The sequence below is a fragment of the Passer domesticus genome, chromosome 6 (genome assembly GCF_036417665.1).
Source record: "Passer domesticus isolate bPasDom1 chromosome 6, bPasDom1.hap1, whole genome shotgun sequence".
NCBI classification, from domain to species: Eukaryota; Metazoa; Chordata; class Aves; order Passeriformes; family Passeridae; genus Passer; species Passer domesticus.
Window position 1 is genome coordinate 2,811,043 of NC_087479.1, and position 19,793 is coordinate 2,830,835.

The window sequence follows — 19,793 nt, forward strand, 5'->3', positions numbered from 1 at the left end:
CCTCTTCTCCTGAAAGCACCAAATGGGGACTGCAAGGTGGTTCTCTGCTGGCAGGTGCGAGCAGCACAAGCACAGCTCTGTGCTCAGAGCCATAACTCTTCCCCTTCATCCGGTAAATCCTCAGCAAGAAGGATTCTTCTGAACCACTTGTAGAGAATGTGGTACTCATAGAGCGCATGGGCGTGGGCAGCCGGTTGCTGGGCCAGGTGCTGGAGGAGATTGTATGGCTCAGCTCTTTGGACATCTGCGGGTAAGTTGATGTCCTGAGGAAGCCTCTGGTTGCCCACAATGAAGTGGTGGAGGCATTTTGCTCGCAGACATAAGTGCAGGCTGTTGATGATATCCAGCAGTCGTACCACGAGATCTCTCCTGCGCCACTCTGAGACGGGTGTGATGTTGAGCAGGTGCATGACAATGGTCTTCATGGTGTAGGTGGAAAAGCTGAAGCCCAGAGGAAGACGGGTGAAGAACTGCAGGCATTTGAGGTGCAGGCTGTCAGGGGGGTCCTGCCTGGCAATGTGCTTGAAGAACTCAACCTCTGCCACAGCGTAGGACTCGGGCCAGGTTGTGCTTGCTGTGTAGGCCTCTCTAGGCTGGCTGCACACAAAGATGGCTGAGTCACCTCTCCGCACGCCGAAGAACAGCTCAATCCTGAAGCTTTCCTGCCCGTAGGACACCTGGAATTGGCAGGAGCGTGTGGAGGGCATCAGCCTTAAATGCCAGTTGTGTGACTGAGGCAGAGCTGGCCAGACTGCTCTCACCAGCTGGTAAAACCAGCGGGCAGTTTTCTGCACGTCGAGGTAGGAGCCGGTGCACAGGGTGTCTAGGAGGCTGGGATCCTGATTGCTGCTCAGCTCCTCCTCGGGGTGGTGCAGGAAGCACAGCATGTCCTCAGCCTGCTGCTCCCTGCTGCAGGTGCACTCCAGCTGCACGCGGACACGGAAGTTCCTGACGTGCCTCTGCTCTTCACTGTCCAGCTCCAGGTGGAAGCTGTGGCCCCGGGGAGGAGTCATGGGGATGAGCACGCTGTAGACGACATCCTGCTCACGGGGACTCCAGCCTTCAAAGGCACTGCCCACCCCGATGGCTCGTTGCAGGACCGGGTAGAAACTGTTGGCCAAAACATGGCCAAAGTACATGGTATAATTATCCATGAGGTCAGTTATCCACTCACAGCCTCTCTGCAGGTCCTGTACAGGCCACTGGATGCGCTCCATTACAACTTCTCCAAGGAAATCGTCAAAATCATCCTCTTCTTCTTCTTGGACATCATTTGCAACATCGTTGTTGTTTTCCGCAACTGCAGCCTCATTGACATCTTCATTGCCAACGTTATCTTCTTCGTTTGCCGCCACATTGCCCGCTTCCTCTTCATCTGCCCCACGGTTGTCTTGTTCATCCTCCTCTCTGCTCAGGCTGTTTTTCCACCCAATCAACCAGAGGACCAAGAGAAGGGCCAGGAGCACAGCAACAGCTAAAAGCTGCAAGAGCTGCACCTGCTTCAGCTGCTCCTGGGTGAGCTGTTCCACCTCCTGCTCCAGATGAATCCTCTCCCATTCCAGATGCTTTGCACGCTCTTCCATGCGCAGACGTGTTTCCTCATCCAAAGCGTCAGCCACGTGCTGTGGGTACTGGATGAGGCTTTTCAAGAGCATGAAAAGGAATACCATGGGCTCCATGGTCTGCAGGAGGAAGGAGAGAAGCCCGTGAGTGGGGCGGGGAGGGAGGATCCTCAGGGATGTGGGCGCAGGAAGGACAGGGCCCCACACAGCCAGCATGCAGGCAGCAAGGCCTGTCTCCCTGCCCCAGCAGCTCCAGCTCCAGCCCTGTGGCCTGCCCAAGGTTCTCCTAGGCGGGGCTGTCCCCGCATGCAGAGGGAGAAGCCAGCCCCAGGTGCAGCGTTTCTGCCCCAGCCCTTGTTCCCAGCACAGCCTCCCCACCACGTGTGCACTCACCGCTTTCCAAAGCAATGCAAGGCCAGCGTGAGCTGCTGGGGCCTTTCTTTGCGGCCGGCATTGTGACACGTGCCCCGTGATGTCACACGTGTCACAGCACGTCACAAGCCAGCCAACCACACCCTCTGTCTCCTGAGCCGACTAGTGGCTCAGGCACTCAGAGTGGCCCTGCTTAGAGCTGCCCTTGACTGAAACTTTTCCAAAGCACTCCCATTGTTGTCTCTTTTGCAATGATTTTCATCTGCCCTTCCTTGGCAATCTGATAGATATCCCTGTTGGAATGCAGCCTTGAGGATCATTGAGTCTGAGCTTTGACTCCTCACTGGTTGAGCTACACTTAAATCTGGAAGCGAGTGTGGTTGAAAAAGTGGCTCACGATCACACAGTGCAACTGCAAACTTCACACTGCCCACTGCTCCAATCGGCCAGCTCCCCAGATGCCACTTCCACATGACTTTTTAACCGTTCTGAGGGTGCTGACTCAGCCATTTCCCCAGGCAATCTGTTCCCAAGCTTGACATCCTTGTTGTTGAAGGAATATTTCCTGGAGAAATGCAAGCTAAGCCTCCCATGGCACAACTTGAGGGCATTTCCTCTGCTCACATTGTTTGTTCCCTGGGCAGATAGAATGGCCCACACTCAGTTACAACCTGCCTTCATCTGCACCGTGCCAGGCCATTGGGCTGTGAAAGCAGCTGCTGGCCAAGGAGAGAAGGGTGGTTCATTTGCACTGCACTTCCCACCATCCAGTGGGACAAAACGGGTTCTGGATGGGCAGAAGAGCTTCACATTGCCCATCAGGGTTTCCCTGTGAGGACAAGCTTTATGCCAAACACATCAGCCAAGGGAATTCATCCCTATCAAGGCAGAAGAGAAAAGCAGATTTTTCCTTGTAGAAAATGGGAAGGTTTGGGGTGAAAGTCAGTGCTGGAATGACGTGGGATGTCCATGTGGATTTTGCTATCCTGCAAGGCCACCCTGTGAAGAGGGGATGGATGTCGGCAGCCATCCAGCTTTGGCCACAGCTTTCTGCCCGTGTGTCTCTGGAGCCTTGGAGGGGAAGGCTGCGCGGCTGGCGGTGCCTTTCAGCAGCTCTCCTGCTACCAGCCCTGGCTGCCCCAAGGCTCTTTGGACTCAGCACAGGTGCTGGAGCAGGAAGAAATGATCACCGGGCTTTGGAGACTCCAGAGCCAAGTATGGATGATGAGAGTGCAGAGAAGACAGAATCAGCAGTGCACAGCTTCTTCTCTCAGCCATCAATCACAGAAAATTCCAACGTTACTGTTTGGGTTGGAGGTCTTTTTTGTGTTTGTTTGGAGCTTTTTCCTCCACGGGAAAACCTGAGGCATTTGCCATATTGTACACCTGGACTGGAGAGGTCCACGCTCAGTGCTGCCTAGATGGAAGTCAGAATTGTGCCTTTGTCTCTCCCTTTCCCCTGTTAAGATGTGTCAGTGGGAGGGATTGATGGGTAGCAGCGTTTCTCTTTTCTCACCTTGTGCTCAGGAGCTGGGAGAGCCGCCCAGCCCCCTCCCCTGTCCCAGCTTGACCCTAGGAGGGTTCTGCAGTAGGGTAAGGTGGCATGTTGCCAGTCTTTAAACTGCCTGGACTGGTGCTAGCCAAGGTGGAAGACTCATCGCTATGGCTTTGAGTTGGCTCACAGCTGCCAGCATCATGGCTGTGTCCCACTCCACATTGGTCCTGCTATCAAGTCGGAGGGCACGAGCATGACTGTGCTAAGTCCATCTGGAAACCATGACTCCATGTGCCACCTCCACACATTGCTGCAGTGCCTCAAGCAATGACAATTCTAGCAATTCCATGGTCAGCTGTTGCCAGTGCTTGACAACTCTTTCAGAGGAGACATTTTATCTTAATACCCAATCTAAGCCTCCCCTGGCAGAACTTGAGGCACTTTCCTCTTGTCTTCTCCCCTTGTTTCCTGTGAGCAGAGGGTGACCGGCACCAGCCCCACGCTCCTGTCTGGGAGCTGCAGAGAGTGAGCAGGTTCCTGTCGGATGCTGCCTGTGACTGCAGCCGTGTGTGCCCCACTCTCAGTGTGGCCGGCACTGGCGGCCCTGCTGCCCTGCTCCCGGAGCCCTGTTCCCGGGCAGAGCCGTTCCCTGGCCGGGCACGGCCCCATGGGCGGCTCCCTGCTGCGGCCTGGGCTGGCCCCAGAGCAGGGTCCCCCTGCGGGTGGCCCCGGGCCGGCCGCGTGTCCCCAGCGGGCTGTGCCCGGGCAGCTGCCTCAGCCGTGAGGGCCGCAGAGCTGCGGGAGCCCACGGCTCTCTGCCGGCCGCCCTGCAGAGCTCCCAGCTGCAGCTGGCAGGGCCCGAGCGCCCGCCCTGCGCCCTGCCGCAGGCACGGACAGGCCAGGCCCCGCTTGCTGCCCTCATGGCGGCACTCCTGGCCCCAGCGCTCTCCAGGGCCTTCTCCAGGGGCACCTTCCTGCGGCCTTTGAGTCCCTGCCCGGGAGCCAGCAGAGACCTGCAGAGGGGCTGTTGCCAAGGGCCTGCAGGTACAGCGCCAGGGCCAGAGGCTTCCCAGTGCCACAGGAAGGGCGGCCTTAGGCTGAAGATGGGGAAGGAATTCTGGCCTCGGAGGCTGCTTGGGGCTGGCCCACACTGCCCACAGAAGCTGTGGCTGCCCCATCCCTGGCAGTGTTCCAGGCCAGCTTGGATGGGCCTTGCAGCAACGTGGCCTGGCGGAAGGTGTCCTTGCCCTTGGCAGCCGGGCTGGAACAAGACAACCTCTAAGGGGCCCTTCCAAGCCAAACGTTTCTGGGATTCTGTGATCAGAGGGGCTAGGTGCTGCTCAGCTCAATTTCTGTTTCGAACCAATTCAGCACTCTCAGTTTGATTTCAAGTGGTCTGTTCATGAGCCCAGAATGCACAGTGTGTGGCATTGAATACTACTATGGGCCTGGCTGAGATCAATAAAACCTTGTACACTCTGGATTCTGCAAAATTGCATTTTATTGAAAAAAGGGGAAATAATTTCCCAGTTTGCCACTCATAAATGCCCTATATCTAGAACATTATTATGGGTCCCAACACACAGAGATACTAGATATGGCTTTACATGTATATAAAAATGATATCATATATGTAATATACTCTAGGCATGTGTTATATAATAGATGTTATACAGTTATGTTCCAGTATAATTTATACACCATATATATATGCTCTGTTTATTATATATGTTATAAATATATCTATTTTATGGAAAGGCTTCCAGACATAAATGTACTTGGAGCAACAATATGTTCCAAAAGAGATAGTGACACGAAACACATGCTCTACTCATACTATTTAAACGTAATTACACATTCAACTCTTTAAAGTAATGTTTTACCCTCACATCATAACTACAGATTTCATATATTTTATATTATTTCTATCAGAATAGTGCTTTGTTTTACGGTAATTTACTAACATATATAATTTATAAAAATTATAGTCTATAATAGGAATACACTACATATATATATATCTGCGAAATAAAAATCTAGATTCCACTGTATGCAAAAATTCAGGTCGGCTCCAATCCTTGTGGTCCCATGCTGATGTCAAGCTGTCCATTCCAGGGAGAAGGAGAGGCTCCATCCACTGACTGATCCTGGGCCAGCAGTGCCGATTTTTCCTCTTGGTCCTTCTTGCCCCGTTGTTTTTCTCTTTCTCTGTCCCACATTCCCACTTCTGTCATGCTTGAAATTTTGCCCCTTTTCAAAGGCCGGGAAAAGCTGCATGTTGCAGGTGGGCTTTGGAGAGGTTGGCCCTGCTTGTACGGCACGTGTTCTCTTTGTGTGCTTTTTCAGCAATGGGAGAGTTCCTAGGCAAGCAGGGCTCAGTGCGGTCGGGGCGCTTTGTTGGCAAATGAAAAGATGCAAGGAGGTAGAAGACAGCCGCCCGTGGCCCTGCACCTGCTGAGGCGGCAGGAGAGGCAGTGGGACCTTTGCCAAAGCTTTGCAGGCATCCTCTTCTCCTGAAAGCACCAAATGGGGACTGCAAGGTGGTTCTCTGCTGGCAGCTGCGAGCAGCACAAGCACAGCTCTGTGCTCAGAGCCATAACTCTTCCCCTTCATCCGGTAAATCCTCAGCAAGAAGGATTCTTCTGAACCACTTGTAGAGAATGTGGTACTCATAGAGCGCATGGGCGTGGGCAGCCGGTTGCTGGGCCAGGTGCTGGAGGAGATTGTATGGCTCAGCTCTTTGGACATCTGCGGGTAAGTTGATGTCCTGAGGAAGCCTCTGGTTGCCCACAATGAAGTGGTGGAGGCATTTTGCTCGCAGACATAAGTGCAGGCTGTTGATGATATCCAGCAGTCGTACCACGAGATCTCTCCTGCGCCACTCTGAGACGGGTGTGATGTTGAGCAGGTGCATGACAATGGTCTTCATGGTGTAGGTGGAAAAGCTGAAGCCCAGAGGAAGACGGGTGAAGAACTGCAGGCATTTGAGGTGCAGGCTGTCAGGGGGGGCCTGCCTGGCAATGTGCTTGAAGAACTCAACCTCTGCCACAGCGTAGGACTCGGGCCAGGTTGTGCTTGCTGTGTAGGCCTCTCTAGGCTGGCTGCACACAAAGATGGCTGAGTCACCTCTCCGCACGCCGAAGAACAGCTCAATCCTGAAGCTTTCCTGCCCGTAGGACACCTGGAATTGGCAGGAGCGTGTGGAGGGCATCAGCCTTAAATGCCAGTTGTGTGACTGAGGCAGAGCTGGCCAGACTGCTCTCACCAGCTGGTAAAACCAGCGGGCAGTTTTCTGCACGTCCAGGTAGGAGCCGGTGCACAGGGTGTCTAGGAGGCTGGGATCCTGATTGCTGCTCAGCTCCTCCTCGGGGTGGTGCAGGAAGCACAGCATGTCCTCAGCCTGCTGCTCCCTGCTGCAGGTGCACTCCAGCTGCACGCGGACACGGAAGTTCCTGACGTGCCTCTGCTCTTCACTCTCCAGCTCCAGGTGGAAGCTGTGGCCCCGGGGAGGAGTCATGGGGATGAGCACGCTGTAGACAACATCCTGCTCACGGGGACTCCAGCCTTCAAAGGCACTGCCCACCCCAATGGCTCGTTGCAGGACCGGGTAGAAACTGTTGGCCAAAACATGGCCAAAGTACATGGTATAATTATCCATGAGGTCAGTTATCCACTCACAGCCTCTCTGCAGGTCCTGTACAGGCCACTGGATGCGCTCCATTACAACTTCTCCAAGGAAATCGTCAAAATCATCCTCTTCTTCTTCTTGGACATCATTTGCAACATCGTTGTTGTTTTCCGCAACTGCAGCCTCATTGACATCTTCATTGCCAACGTTATCTTCTTCGTTTGCCGCCACATTGCCCGCTTCCTCTTCATCTGCCCCACGGTTGTCTTGTTCATCCTCCTCTCTGCTCAGGCTGTTTTTCCACCCAATCAACCAGAGGACCAAGAGAAGGGCCAGGAGCACAGCAACAGCTAAAAGCTGCAAGAGCTGCACCTGCTTCAGCTGCTCCTGGGTGAGCTGTTCCACCTCCTGCTCCAGATGAATCCTCTCCCATTCCAGATGCTTTGCACGCTCTTCCATGCGCAGACGTGTTTCCTCATCCAAAGCGTCAGCCACGTGCTGTGGGTACTGGATGAGGCTTTTCAAGATCATGAAAAGGAATACCATGGGCTCCATGGTCTGCAGGAGGAAGGAGAGAAGCCCGTGAGTGGGGCGGGGAGGGAGGATCCTCAGGGATGTGGGCGCAGGAAGGACAGGGCCCCACACAGCCAGCATGCAGGCAGCAAGGCCTGTCTCCCTGCCCCAGCAGCTCCAGCTCCAGCCCTGTGGCCTGCCCAAGGTTCTCCTAGGCGGGGCTGTCCCCGCATGCAGAGGGAGAAGCCAGCCCCAGGTGCAGCGTTTCTGCCCCAGCCCTTGTTCCCAGCACAGCCTCCCCACCACGTGTGCACTCACCGCTTTCCAAAGCAATGCAAGGCCAGCGTGAGCTGCTGGGGCCTTTCTTTGCTGCCGGCATTGTGACACGTGCCCCGTGATGTCACACGTGTCACAGCACGTCACAAGCCAGCCAACCACACCCTCTGTCTCCTGAGCCGACTAGTGGCTCAGGCACTCAGAGTGGCCCTGCTTAGAGCTGCCCTTGACTGAAACTTTTCCAAAGCACTCCCATTGTTGTCTCTTTTGCAATGATTTTCATCTGCCCTTCCTTGGCAATCTGATAGATATCCCTGTTGGAATGCAGCCTTGAGGATCATTGAGTCTGAGCTTTGACTCCTCACTGGTTGAGCTACACTTAAATCTGGAAGCGAGTGTGGTTGAAAAAGTGGCTCACGATCACACAGTGCAACTGCAAACTTCACACTGCCCACTGCTCCAATCGGCCAGCTCCCCAGATGCCACTTCCACATGACTTTTTAACCGTTCTGAGGGTGCTGACTCAGCCATTTCCCCAGGCAATCTGTTCCCAAGCTTGACATCCTTGTTGTTGAAGGAATATTTCCTGGAGAAATGCAAGCTAAGCCTCCCATGGCACAACTTGAGGGCATTTCCTCTGCTCACATTGTTTGTTCCCTGGGCAGATAGAATGGCCCACACTCAGTTACAACCTGCCTTCATCTGCACCGTGCCAGGCCATTGGGCTGTGAAAGCAGCTGCTGGCCAAGGAGAGAAGGGTGGTTCATTTGCACTGCACTTCCCACCATCCAGTGGGACAAAACGGGTTCTGGATGGGCAGAAGAGCTTCACATTGCCCATCAGGGTTTCCCTGTGAGGACAAGCTTTATGCCAAACACATCAGCCAAGGGAATTCATCCCTATCAAGGCAGAAGAGAAAAGCAGATTTTTCCTTGTAGAAAATGGGAAGGTTTGGGGTGAAAGTCAGTGCTGGAATGACGTGGGATGTCCATGTGGATTTTGCTATCCTGCAAGGCCACCCTGTGAAGAGGGGATGGATGTCGGCAGCCATCCAGCTTTGGCCACAGCTTTCTGCCCGTGTGTCTCTGGAGCCTTGGAGGGGAAGGCTGCGCGGCTGGCGGTGCCTTTCAGCAGCTCTCATGCTACCAGCCCTGGCTGCCCCAAGGCTCTTTGGACTCAGCACAGGTGCTGGAGCAGGAAGAATTGATCACCGGGCTTTGGAGACTCCAGAGACAAGTATGGATGATGAGAGTGCAGAGAAGACAGAATCAGCAGTGCACAGCTTCTTCTCTCAGCCATCAATCACAGAAAATTCCAACGTTACTGTTTGGGTTGGGGGTCTTTTTTGTGTTTGTTTGGAGCTTTTTCCTCCACGGGAAAACCTGAGGCATTTGCCATATTGTACACCTGGATTGGAGAGGTCCACGCTCAGTGCTGCCTAGATGGAAGTCAGAATTGTGCCTTTGTCTCTCCCTTTCCCCTGTTAAGATGTGTCAGTGGGAGGGATTGATGGGTAGCAGCGTTTCTCTTTTCTCACCTTGTGCTCAGGAGCTGGGAGAGCCGCCCAGCCCCCTCCCCTGTCCCAGCTTGACCCTAGGAGGGTTCTGCAGTAGGGTAAGGTGGCATGTTGCCAGTCTTTAAGCTGCCAGCACTGGTGCTAGCCAAGGTGGAAGACTCATCGCTATGGCTTTGAGTTGGCTCACAGCTGCCAGCATCATGGCTGTGTCCCACTCCACATTGGTCCTGCTATCAAGTCGGAGGGCACGAGCATGACTGTGCTAAGTCCATCTGGAAACCATGACTCCATGTGCCACCTCCACACATTGCTGCAGTGCCTCAAGCAATGACAATTCTAGCAATTCCATGGTCAGCTGTTGCCAGTGCTTGACAACTCTTTCAGAGGAGACATTTTATCTTAATACCCAATCTAAACCTCTCCTGGCAGAACTTGAGGCACTTTCCTCTTGTCTTCTCCCCTTGTTTCCTGTGAGCAGAGGGTGACCGGCACCAGCCCCACGCTCCTGTCTGGGAGCTGCAGAGAGTGAGCAGGTTCCTGTTGGATGCTGCCTGTGACTGCAGCCGTGTGTGCCCCACTCTCAGTGTGGCCGGCACTGGCGGCCCTGCTGCCCTGCTCCCGGAGCCCTGTTCCCGGGCAGAGCCGTTCCCTGGCCGGGCACGGCCCCATGGGCTGCTCCCTGCTGCGGCCTGGGCCGGCCCCAGAGCAGGGTCCCCCTGCGGGTGGCCCCGGGCCGGCCGCGTGTCCCCAGCGGGCTGTGCCCGGGCAGCTGCCTCAGCCGTGAGGGCCGCAGAGCTGCGGGAGCCCACGGCTCTCTGCCGGCCGCCCTGCAGAGCTCCCAGCTGCAGCTGGCAGGGCCCGAGCGCCCGCCCTGCGCCCTGCCGCAGGCACGGACAGGCCAGGCCCCGCTTGCTGCCCTCATGGCGGCACTCCTGGCCCCAGCGCTCTCCAGGGCCTTCTCCAGGGGCACCTTCCTGCGGCCTTTGAGTCCCTGCCCGGGAGCCAGCAGAGACCTGCAGAGGGGCTGTTGGCAAGGGCCTGCAGGTACAGCGCCAGGGCCAGAGGCTTCCCAGTGCCACAGGAAGGGCGGCCTTAGGCTGAAGATGGGGAAGGAATTCTGGCCTCGGAGGCTGCTTGGGGCTGGCCCACACTGCCCACAGAAGCTGTGGCTGCCCCATCCCTGGCAGTGTTCCAGGCCAGCTTGGATGGGCCTTGCAGCAACGTGGCCTGGCGGAAGGTGTCCTTGCCCTTGGCAGCCGGGCTGGAACAAGACAACCTCTAAGGGGCCCTTCCAAGCCAAACGTTTCTGGGATTCTGTGATCAGAGGGGCTAGGTGCTGCTCAGCTCAATTTCTGTTTCGAACCAATTCAGCACTCTCAGTTTGATTTCAAGTGGTCTGTTCATGAGCCCAGAATGCACAGTGTGTGGCATTGAATACTACTATGGGCCTGGCTGAGATCAATAAAACCTTGTACACTCTGGATTCTGCAAAATTGCATTTTATTGAAAAAAGGGGAAATAATTTCCCAGTTTGCCACTCATAAATGCCCTATATCTAGAACATTATTATGGGTCCCAACACACAGAGATACTAGATATGGCTTTACATGTATATAAAAATGATATCATATATGTAATATACTCTAGGCATGTGTTATATAATAGATGTTATACAGTTATGTTCCAGTATAATTTATACACCATATATATATGCTCTGTTTATTATATATGTTATAAATATATCTATTTTATGGAAAGGCTTCCAGACATAAATGTACTTGGAGCAACAATATGTTCCAAAAGAGATAGTGACACGAAACACATGCTCTACTCATACTATTTAAACGTAATTACACATTCAACTCTTTAAAGTAATGTTTTACCCTCACATCATAACTACAGATTTCATATATTTTATATTATTTCTATCAGAATAGTGCTTTGTTTTACGGTAATTTACTAACATATATAATTTATAAAAATTATAGTCTATAATAGGAATACACTACATATATATATATCTGCAAAATAAAAATCTAGATTCCACTGTATGCAAAAATTCAGGTCGGCTCCAATCCTTGTGGTCCCATGCTGATGTCAAGCTGTCCATTCCAGGGAGAAGGAGAGGCTCCATCCACTGACTGATCCTGGGCCAGCAGTGCCGATTTTTCCTCTTGGTCCTTCTTGCCCCGTTGTTTTTCTCTTTCTCTGTCCCACATTCCCACTTCTGTCATGCTTGAAATTTTGCCCCTTTTCAAAGGCCGGGAAAAGCTGCATGTTGCAGGTGGGCTTTGGAGAGGTTGGCCCTGCTTGTACGGCACGTGTTCTCTTTGTGTGCTTTTTCAGCAATGGGAGAGTTCCTAGGCAAGCAGGGCTCAGTGCGGTCGGGGCGCTTTGTTGGCAAATGAAAAGATGCAAGGAGGTAGAAGACAGCCGCCCGTGGCCCTGCACCTGCTGAGGCGGCAGGAGAGGCAGTGGGACCTTTGCCAAAGCTTTGCAGGCATCCTCTTCTCCTGAAAGCACCAAATGGGGACTGCAAGGTGGTTCTCTGCTGGCAGGTGCGAGCAGCACAAGCACAGCTCTGTGCTCAGAGCCATAACTCTTCCCCTTCATCCGGTAAATCCTCAGCAAGAAGGATTCTTCTGAACCACTTGTAGAGAATGTGGTACTCATAGAGCGCATGGGCGTGGGCAGCCGGTTGCTGGGCCAGGTGCTGGAGGAGATTGTATGGCTCAGCTCTTTGGACATCTGCGGGTAAGTTGATGTCCTGAGGAAGCCTCTGGTTGCCCACAATGAAGTGGTGGAGGCATTTTGCTCGCAGACATAAGTGCAGGCTGTTGATGATATCCAGCAGTCGTACCACGAGATCTCTCCTGCGCCACTCTGAGACGGGTGTGATGTTGAGCAGGTGCATGACAATGGTCTTCATGGTGTAGGTGGAAAAGCTGAAGCCCAGAGGAAGACGGGTGAAGAACTGCAGGCATTTGAGGTGCAGGCTGTCAGGGGGGGCCTGCCTGGCAATGTGCTTGAAGAACTCAACCTCTGCCACAGCGTAGGACTCGGGCCAGGTTGTGCTTGCTGTGTAGGCCTCTCTAGGCTGGCTGCACACAAAGATGGCTGAGTCACCTCTCCGCACGCCGAAGAACAGCTCAATCCTGAAGCTTTCCTGCCCGTAGGACACCTGGAATTGGCAGGAGCGTGTGGAGGGCATCAGCCTTAAATGCCAGTTGTGTGACTGAGGCAGAGCTGGCCAGACTGCTCTCACCAGCTGGTAAAACCAGCGGGCAGTTTTCTGCACGTCGAGGTAGGAGCCGGTGCACAGGGTGTCTAGGAGGCTGGGATCCTGATTGCTGCTCAGCTCCTCCTCGGGGTGGTGCAGGAAGCACAGCATGTCCTCAGGCTGCTGCTCCCTGCTGCAGGTGCACTCCAGCTGCACGCGGACACGGAAGTTCCTGACGTGCCTCTGCTCTTCACTGTCCAGCTCCAGGTGGAAGCTGTGGCCCCGGGGAGGAGTCATGGGGATGAGCACGCTGTAGACGACATCCTGCTCACGGGGACTCCAGCCTTCAAAGGCACTGCCCACCCCGATGGCTCGTTGCAGGACCGGGTAGAAACTGTTGGCCAAAACATGGCCAAAGTACATGGTATAATTATCCATGAGGTCAGTTATCCACTCACAGCCTCTCTGCAGGTCCTGTACAGGCCACTGGATGCGCTCCATTACAACTTCTCCAAGGAAATCGTCAAAATCATCCTCTTCTTCTTCTTGGACATCATTTGCAACATCGTTGTTGTTTTCCGCAACTGCAGCCTCATTGACATCTTCATTGCCAACGTTATCTTCTTCGTTTGCCGCCACATTGCCCGCTTCCTCTTCATCTGCCCCACGGTTGTCTTGTTCATCCTCCTCTCTGCTCAGGCTGTTTTTCCACCCAATCAACCAGAGGACCAAGAGAAGGGCCAGGAGCACAGCAACAGCTAAAAGCTGCAAGAGCTGCACCTGCTTCAGCTGCTCCTGGGTGAGCTGTTCCACCTCCTGCTCCAGATGAATCCTCTCCCATTCCAGATGCTTTGCACGCTCTTCCATGCGCAGACGTGTTTCCTCATCCAAAGCGTCAGCCACGTGCTGTGGGTACTGGATGAGGCTTTTCAAGAGCATGAAAAGGAATACCATGGGCTCCATGGTCTGCAGGAGGAAGGAGAGAAGCCCGTGAGTGGGGCGGGGAGGGAGGATCCTCAGGGATGTGGGCGCAGGAAGGACAGGGCCCCACACAGCCAGCATGCAGGCAGCAAGGCCTGTCTCCCTGCCCCAGCAGCTCCAGCTCCAGCCCTGTGGCCTGCCCAAGGTTCTCCTAGGCGGGGCTGTCCCCGCATGCAGAGGGAGAAGCCAGCCCCAGGTGCAGCGTTTCTGCCCCAGCCCTTGTTCCCAGCACAGCCTCCCCACCACGTGTGCACTCACCGCTTGCCAAAGCAATGCAAGGCCAGCGTGAGCTGCTGGGGCCTTTCTTTGCTGCCGGCATTGTGACACGTGCCCCGTGATGTCACACGTGTCACAGCACGTCACAAGCCAGCCAACCACACCCTCTGTCTCCTGAGCCGACTAGTGGCTCAGGCACTCAGAGTGGCCCTGCTTAGAGCTGCCCTTGACTGAAACTTTTCCAAAGCACTCCCATTGTTGTCTCTTTTGCAATGATTTTCATCTGCCCTTCCTTGGCAATCTGATAGATATCCCTGTTGGAATGCAGCCTTGAGGATCATTGAGTCTGAGCTTTGACTCCTCACTGGTTGAGCTACACTTAAATCTGGAAGCGAGTGTGGTTGAAAAAGTGGCTCACGATCACACAGTGCAACTGCAAACTTCACACTGCCCACTGCTCCAATCGGCCAGCTCCCCAGATGCCACTTCCACATGACTTTTTAACCGTTCTGAGGGTGCTGACTCAGCCATTTCCCCAGGCAATCTGTTCCCAAGCTTGACATCCTTGTTGTTGAAGGAATATTTCCTGGAGAAATGCAAGCTAAGCCTCCCATGGCACAACTTGAGGGCATTTCCTCTGCTCACATTGTTTGTTCCCTGGGCAGATAGAATGGCCCACACTCAGTTACAACCTGCCTTCATCTGCACCGTGCCAGGCCATTGGGCTGTGAAAGCAGCTGCTGGCCAAGGAGAGAAGGGTGGTTCATTTGCACTGCACTTCCCACCATCCAGTGGGACAAAACGGGTTCTGGATGGGCAGAAGAGCTTCACATTGCCCATCAGGGTTTCCCTGTGAGGACAAGCTTTATGCCAAACACATCAGCCAAGGGAATTCATCCCTATCAAGGCAGAAGAGAAAAGCAGATTTTTCCTTGTAGAAAATGGGAAGGTTTGGGGTGAAAGTCAGTGCTGGAATGACGTGGGATGTCCATGTGGATTTTGCTATCCTGCAAGGCCACCCTGTGAAGAGGGGATGGATGTCGGCAGCCATCCAGCTTTGGCCACAGCTTTCTGCCCGTGTGTCTCTGGAGCCTTGGAGGGGAAGGCTGCGCGGCTGGCGGTGCCTTTCAGCAGCTCTCATGCTACCAGCCCTGGCTGCCCCAAGGCTCTTTGGACTCAGCACAGGTGCTGGAGCAGGAAGAATTGATCACCGGGCTTTGGAGACTCCAGAGACAAGTATGGATGATGAGAGTGCAGAGAAGACAGAATCAGCAGTGCACAGCTTCTTCTCTCAGCCATCAATCACAGAAAATTCCAACGTTACTGTTTGGGTTGGGGGTCTTTTTTGTGTTTGTTTGGAGCTTTTTCCTCCACGGGAAAACCTGAGGCATTTGCCATATTGTACACCTGGACTGGAGAGGTCCACGCTCAGTGCTGCCTAGATGGAAGTCAGAATTGTGCCTTTGTCTCTCCCTTTCCCCTGTTAAGATGTGTCAGTGGGAGGGATTGATGGGTAGCAGCGTTTCTCTTTTCTCACCTTGTGCTCAGGAGCTGGGAGAGCCGCCCAGCCCCCTCCCCTGTCCCAGCTTGACCCTAGGAGGGTTCTGCAGTAGGGTAAGGTGGCATGTTGCCAGTCTTTAAGCTGCCAGCACTGGTGCTAGCCAAGGTGGAAGACTCATCGCTATGGCTTTGAGTTGGCTCACAGCTGCCAGCATCATGGCTGTGTCCCACTCCACATTGGTCCTGCTATCAAGTCGGAGGGCACGAGCATGACTGTGCTAAGTCCATCTGGAAACCATGACTCCATGTGCCACCTCCACACATTGCTGCAGTGCCTCAAGCAATGACAATTCTAGCAATTCCATGGTCAGCTGTTGCCAGTGCTTGACAACTCTTTCAGAGGAGACATTTTATCTTAATACCCAATCTAAACCTCTCCTGGCAGAACTTGAGGCACTTTCCTCTTGTCTTCTCCCCTTGTTTCCTGTGAGCAGAGGGTGACCGGCACCAGCCCCACGCTCCTGTCTGGGAGCTGCAGAGAGTGAGCAGGTTCCTGTTGGATGCTGCCTGTGACTGCAGCCGTGTGTGCCCCACTCTCAGTGTGGCCGGCACTGGCGGCCCTGCTGCCCTGCTCCCGGAGCCCTGTTCCCGGGCAGAGCCGTTCCCTGGCCGGGCACGGCCCCATGGGCTGCTCCCTGCTGCGGCCTGGGCCGGCCCCAGAGCAGGGTCCCCCTGCGGGTGGCCCCGGGCCGGCCGCGTGTCCCCAGCGGGCTGTGCCCGGGCAGCTGCCTCAGCCGTGAGGGCCGCAGAGCTGCGGGAGCCCACGGCTCTCTGCCGGCCGCCCTGCAGAGCTCCCAGCTGCAGCTGGCAGGGCCCGAGCGCCCGCCCTGCGCCCTGCCGCAGGCACGGACAGGCCAGGCCCCGCTTGCTGCCCTCATGGCGGCACTCCTGGCCCCAGCGCTCTCCAGGGCCTTCTCCAGGGGCACCTTCCTGCGGCCTTTGAGTCCCTGCCCGGGAGCCAGCAGAGACCTGCAGAGGGGCTGTTGCCAAGGGCCTGCAGGTACAGCGCCAGGGCCAGAGGCTTCCCAGTGCCACAGGAAGGGCGGCCTTAGGCTGAAGATGGGGAAGGAATTCTGGCCTCGAAGGCTGCTTGGGGCTGGCCCACACTGCCCACAGAAGCTGTGGCTGCCCCATCCCTGGCAGTGTTCCAGGCCAGCTTGGGTGGGCCTTGCAGCAACGTGGCCTGGCGGAAGGTGTCCTTGCCCTTGGCAGCCGGGCTGGAACAAGACAACCTCTAAGGGGCCCTTCCAAGCCAAACGTTTCTGGGATTCTGTGATCAGAGGGGCTAGGTGCTGCTCAGCTCAATTTCTGTTTCGAACCAATTCAGCACTCTCAGTTTGATTTCAAGTGGTCTGTTCATGAGCCCAGAATGCACAGTGTGTGGCATTGAATACTACTATGGGCCTGGCTGAGATCAATAAAACCTTGTACACTCTGGATTCTGCAAAATTGCATTTTATTGAAAAAAGGGGAAATAATTTCCCAGTTTGCCACTCATAAATGCCCTATATCTAGAACATTATTATGGGTCCCAACACACAGAGATACTAGATATGGCTTTACATGTATATAAAAATGATATCATATATGTAATATACTCTAGGCATGTGTTATATAATAGATGTTATACAGTTATGTTCCAGTATAATTTATACACCATATATATATGCTCTGTTTATTATATATGTTATAAATATATCTATTTTATGGAAAGGCTTCCAGACATAAATGTACTTGGAGCAACAATATGTTCCAAAAGAGATAGTGACACGAAACACATGCTCTACTCATACTATTTAAACGTAATTACACATTCAACTCTTTAAAGTAATGTTTTACCCTCACATCATAACTACAGATTTCATATATTTTATATTATTTCTATCAGAATAGTGCTTTGTTTTACGGTAATTTACTAACATATATAATTTATAAAAATTATAGTCTATAATAGGAATACACTACATATATATATATCTGCGAAATAAAAATCTAGATTCCACTGTATGCAAAAATTCAGGTCGGCTCCAATCCTTGTGGTCCCATGCTGATGTCAAGCTGTCCATTCCAGGGAGAAGGAGAGGCTCCATCCACTGACTGATCCTGGGCCAGCAGTGCCGATTTTTCCTCTTGGTCCTTCTTGCCCCGTTGTTTTTCTCTTTCTCTGTCCCACATTCCCACTTCTGTCATGCTTGAAATTTTGCCCCTTTTCAAAGGCCGGGAAAAGCTGCATGTTGCAGGTGGGCTTTGGAGAGGTTGGCCCTGCTTGTACGGCACGTGTTCTCTTTGTGTGCTTTTTCAGCAATGGGAGAGTTCCTAGGCAAGCAGGGCTCAGTGCGGTCGGGGCGCTTTGTTGGCAAATGAAAAGATGCAAGGAGGTAGAAGACAGCCGCCCGTGGCCCTGCACCTGCTGAGGCGGCAGGAGAGGCAGTGGGACCTTTGCCAAAGCTTTGCAGGCATCCTCTTCTCCTGAAAGCACCAAATGGGGACTGCAAGGTGGTTCTCTGCTGGCAGGTGCGAGCAGCACAAGCACAGCTCTGTGCTCAGAGCCATAACTCTTCCCCTTCATCCGGTAAATCCTCAGCAAGAAGGATTCTTCTGAACCACTTGTAGAGAATGTGGTACTCATAGAGCGCATGGGCGTGGGCAGCCGGTTGCTGGGCCAGGTGCTGGAGGAGATTGTATGGCTCAGCTCTTTGGACATCTGCGGGTAAGTTGATGTCCTGAGGAAGCCTCTGGTTGCCCACAATGAAGTGGTGGAGGCATTTTGCTCGCAGACATAAGTGCAGGCTGTTGATGATATCCAGCAGTCGTACCACGAGATCTCTCCTGCGCCACTCTGAGACGGGTGTGATGTTGAGCAGGTGCATGACAATGGTCTTCATGGTGTAGGTGGAAAAGCTGAAGCCCAGAGGAAGACGGGTGAAGAACTGCAGGCATTTGAGGTGCAGGCTGTCAGGGGGGGCCTGCCTGGCAATGTGCTTGAAGAACTCAACCTCTGCCACAGCGTAGGACTCGGGCCAGGTTGTGCTTGCTGTGTAGGCCTCTCTAGGCTGGCTGCACACAAAGATGGCTGAGTCACCTCTCCGCACGCCGAAGAACAGCTCAATCCTGAAGCTTTCCTGCCCGTAGGACACCTGGAATTGGCAGGAGCGTGTGGAGGGCATCAGCCTTAAATGCCAGTTGTGTGACTGAGGCAGAGCTGGCCAGACTGCTCTCACCAGCTGGTAAAACCAGCGGGCAGTTTTCTGCACGTCGAGGTAGGAGCCGGTGCACAGGGTGTCTAGGAGGCTGGGATCCTGATTGCTGCTCAGCTCCTCCTCGGGGTGGTGCAGGAAGCACAGCATGTCCTCAGGCTGCTGCTCCCTGCTGCAGGTGCACTCCAGCTGCACGCGGACACGGAAGTTCCTGACGTGCCTCTGCTCTTCACTGTCCAGCTCCAGGTGGAAGCTGTGGCCCCGGGGAGGAGTCATGGGGATGAGCACGCTGTAGACGACATCCTGCTCACGGGGACTCCAGCCTTCAAAGGCACTGCCCACCCCGATGGCTCGTTGCAGGACCGGGTAGAAACTGTTGGCCAAAACATGGCCAAAGTACATGGTATAATTATCCATGAGGTCAGTTATCCACTCACAGCCTCTCTGCAGGTCCTGTACAGGCCACTGGATGCGCTCCATTACAACTTCTCCAAGGAAATCGTCAAAATCATCCTCTTCTTCTTCTTGGACATCATTTGCAACATCGTTGTTGTTTTCCGCAACTGCAGCCTCATTGACATCTTCATTGCCAACGTTATCTTCTTCGTTTGCCGCCACATTGCCCGCTTCCTCTTCATCTGCCCCACGGTTGTCTTGTTCATCCTCCTCTCTGCTCAGGCTGTTTTTCCACCCAATCAACCAGAGGACCAAGAGAAGGGCCAGGAGCACAGCAACAGCTAAAAGCTGCAAGAGCTGCACCTGCTTCAGCTGCTCCTGGGTGAGCTGTTCCACCTCCTGCTCCAGATGAATCCTCTCCCATTCCAGATGCTTTGCACGCTCTTCCATGCGCAGACGTGTTTCCTCATCCAAAGCGTCAGCCACGTGCTGTGGGTACTGGATGAGGCTTTTCAAGAGCATGAAAAGGAATACCATGGGCTCCATGGTCTGCAGGAGGAAGGAGAGAAGCCCGTGAGTGGGGCGGGGAGGGAGGATCCTCAGGGATGTGGGCGCAGGAAGGACAGGGCCCCACACAGCCAGCATGCAGGCAGCAAGGCCTGTCTCCCTGCCCCAGCAGCTCCAGCTCCAGCCCTGTGGCCTGCCCAAGGTTCTCCTAGGCGGGGCTGTCCCCGCATGCAGAGGGAGAAGCCAGCCCCAGGTGCAGCGTTTCTGCCCCAGCCCTTGTTCCCAGCACAGCCTCCCCACCACGTGTGCACTCACCGCTTGCCAAAGCAATGCAAGGCCAGCGTGAGCTGCTGG

At 54.1% G+C, this 19,793-nt stretch overlaps 3 protein-coding genes across 3 annotated transcripts; all 3 read right to left on the bottom strand.

Moving 5' to 3' along the window:
- Positions 1 to 6,016: 6,016 nt before the first annotated feature.
- Positions 6,017 to 7,612, bottom strand: LOC135301995 (inositol 1,4,5-trisphosphate receptor-interacting protein-like 1). The gene has a single exon (XM_064422577.1). It carries the CDS (start codon positions 7,610 to 7,612, stop codon positions 6,017 to 6,019), a length of 1,596 nt encoding a protein of 531 aa, XP_064278647.1.
- Positions 7,613 to 11,949: 4,337 nt separating this feature from the next.
- Positions 11,950 to 13,545, bottom strand: LOC135301996 (inositol 1,4,5-trisphosphate receptor-interacting protein-like 1). Its single transcript, XM_064422578.1, has one exon. It carries the CDS (start codon positions 13,543 to 13,545, stop codon positions 11,950 to 11,952), a length of 1,596 nt encoding a protein of 531 aa, XP_064278648.1.
- Positions 13,546 to 17,882: 4,337 nt separating this feature from the next.
- LOC135301997 (inositol 1,4,5-trisphosphate receptor-interacting protein-like 1) lies at positions 17,883 to 19,478 on the bottom strand. Its single transcript, XM_064422579.1, has one exon. It carries the CDS (start codon positions 19,476 to 19,478, stop codon positions 17,883 to 17,885), a length of 1,596 nt encoding a protein of 531 aa, XP_064278649.1.
- Positions 19,479 to 19,793: the final 315 nt, after the last annotated feature.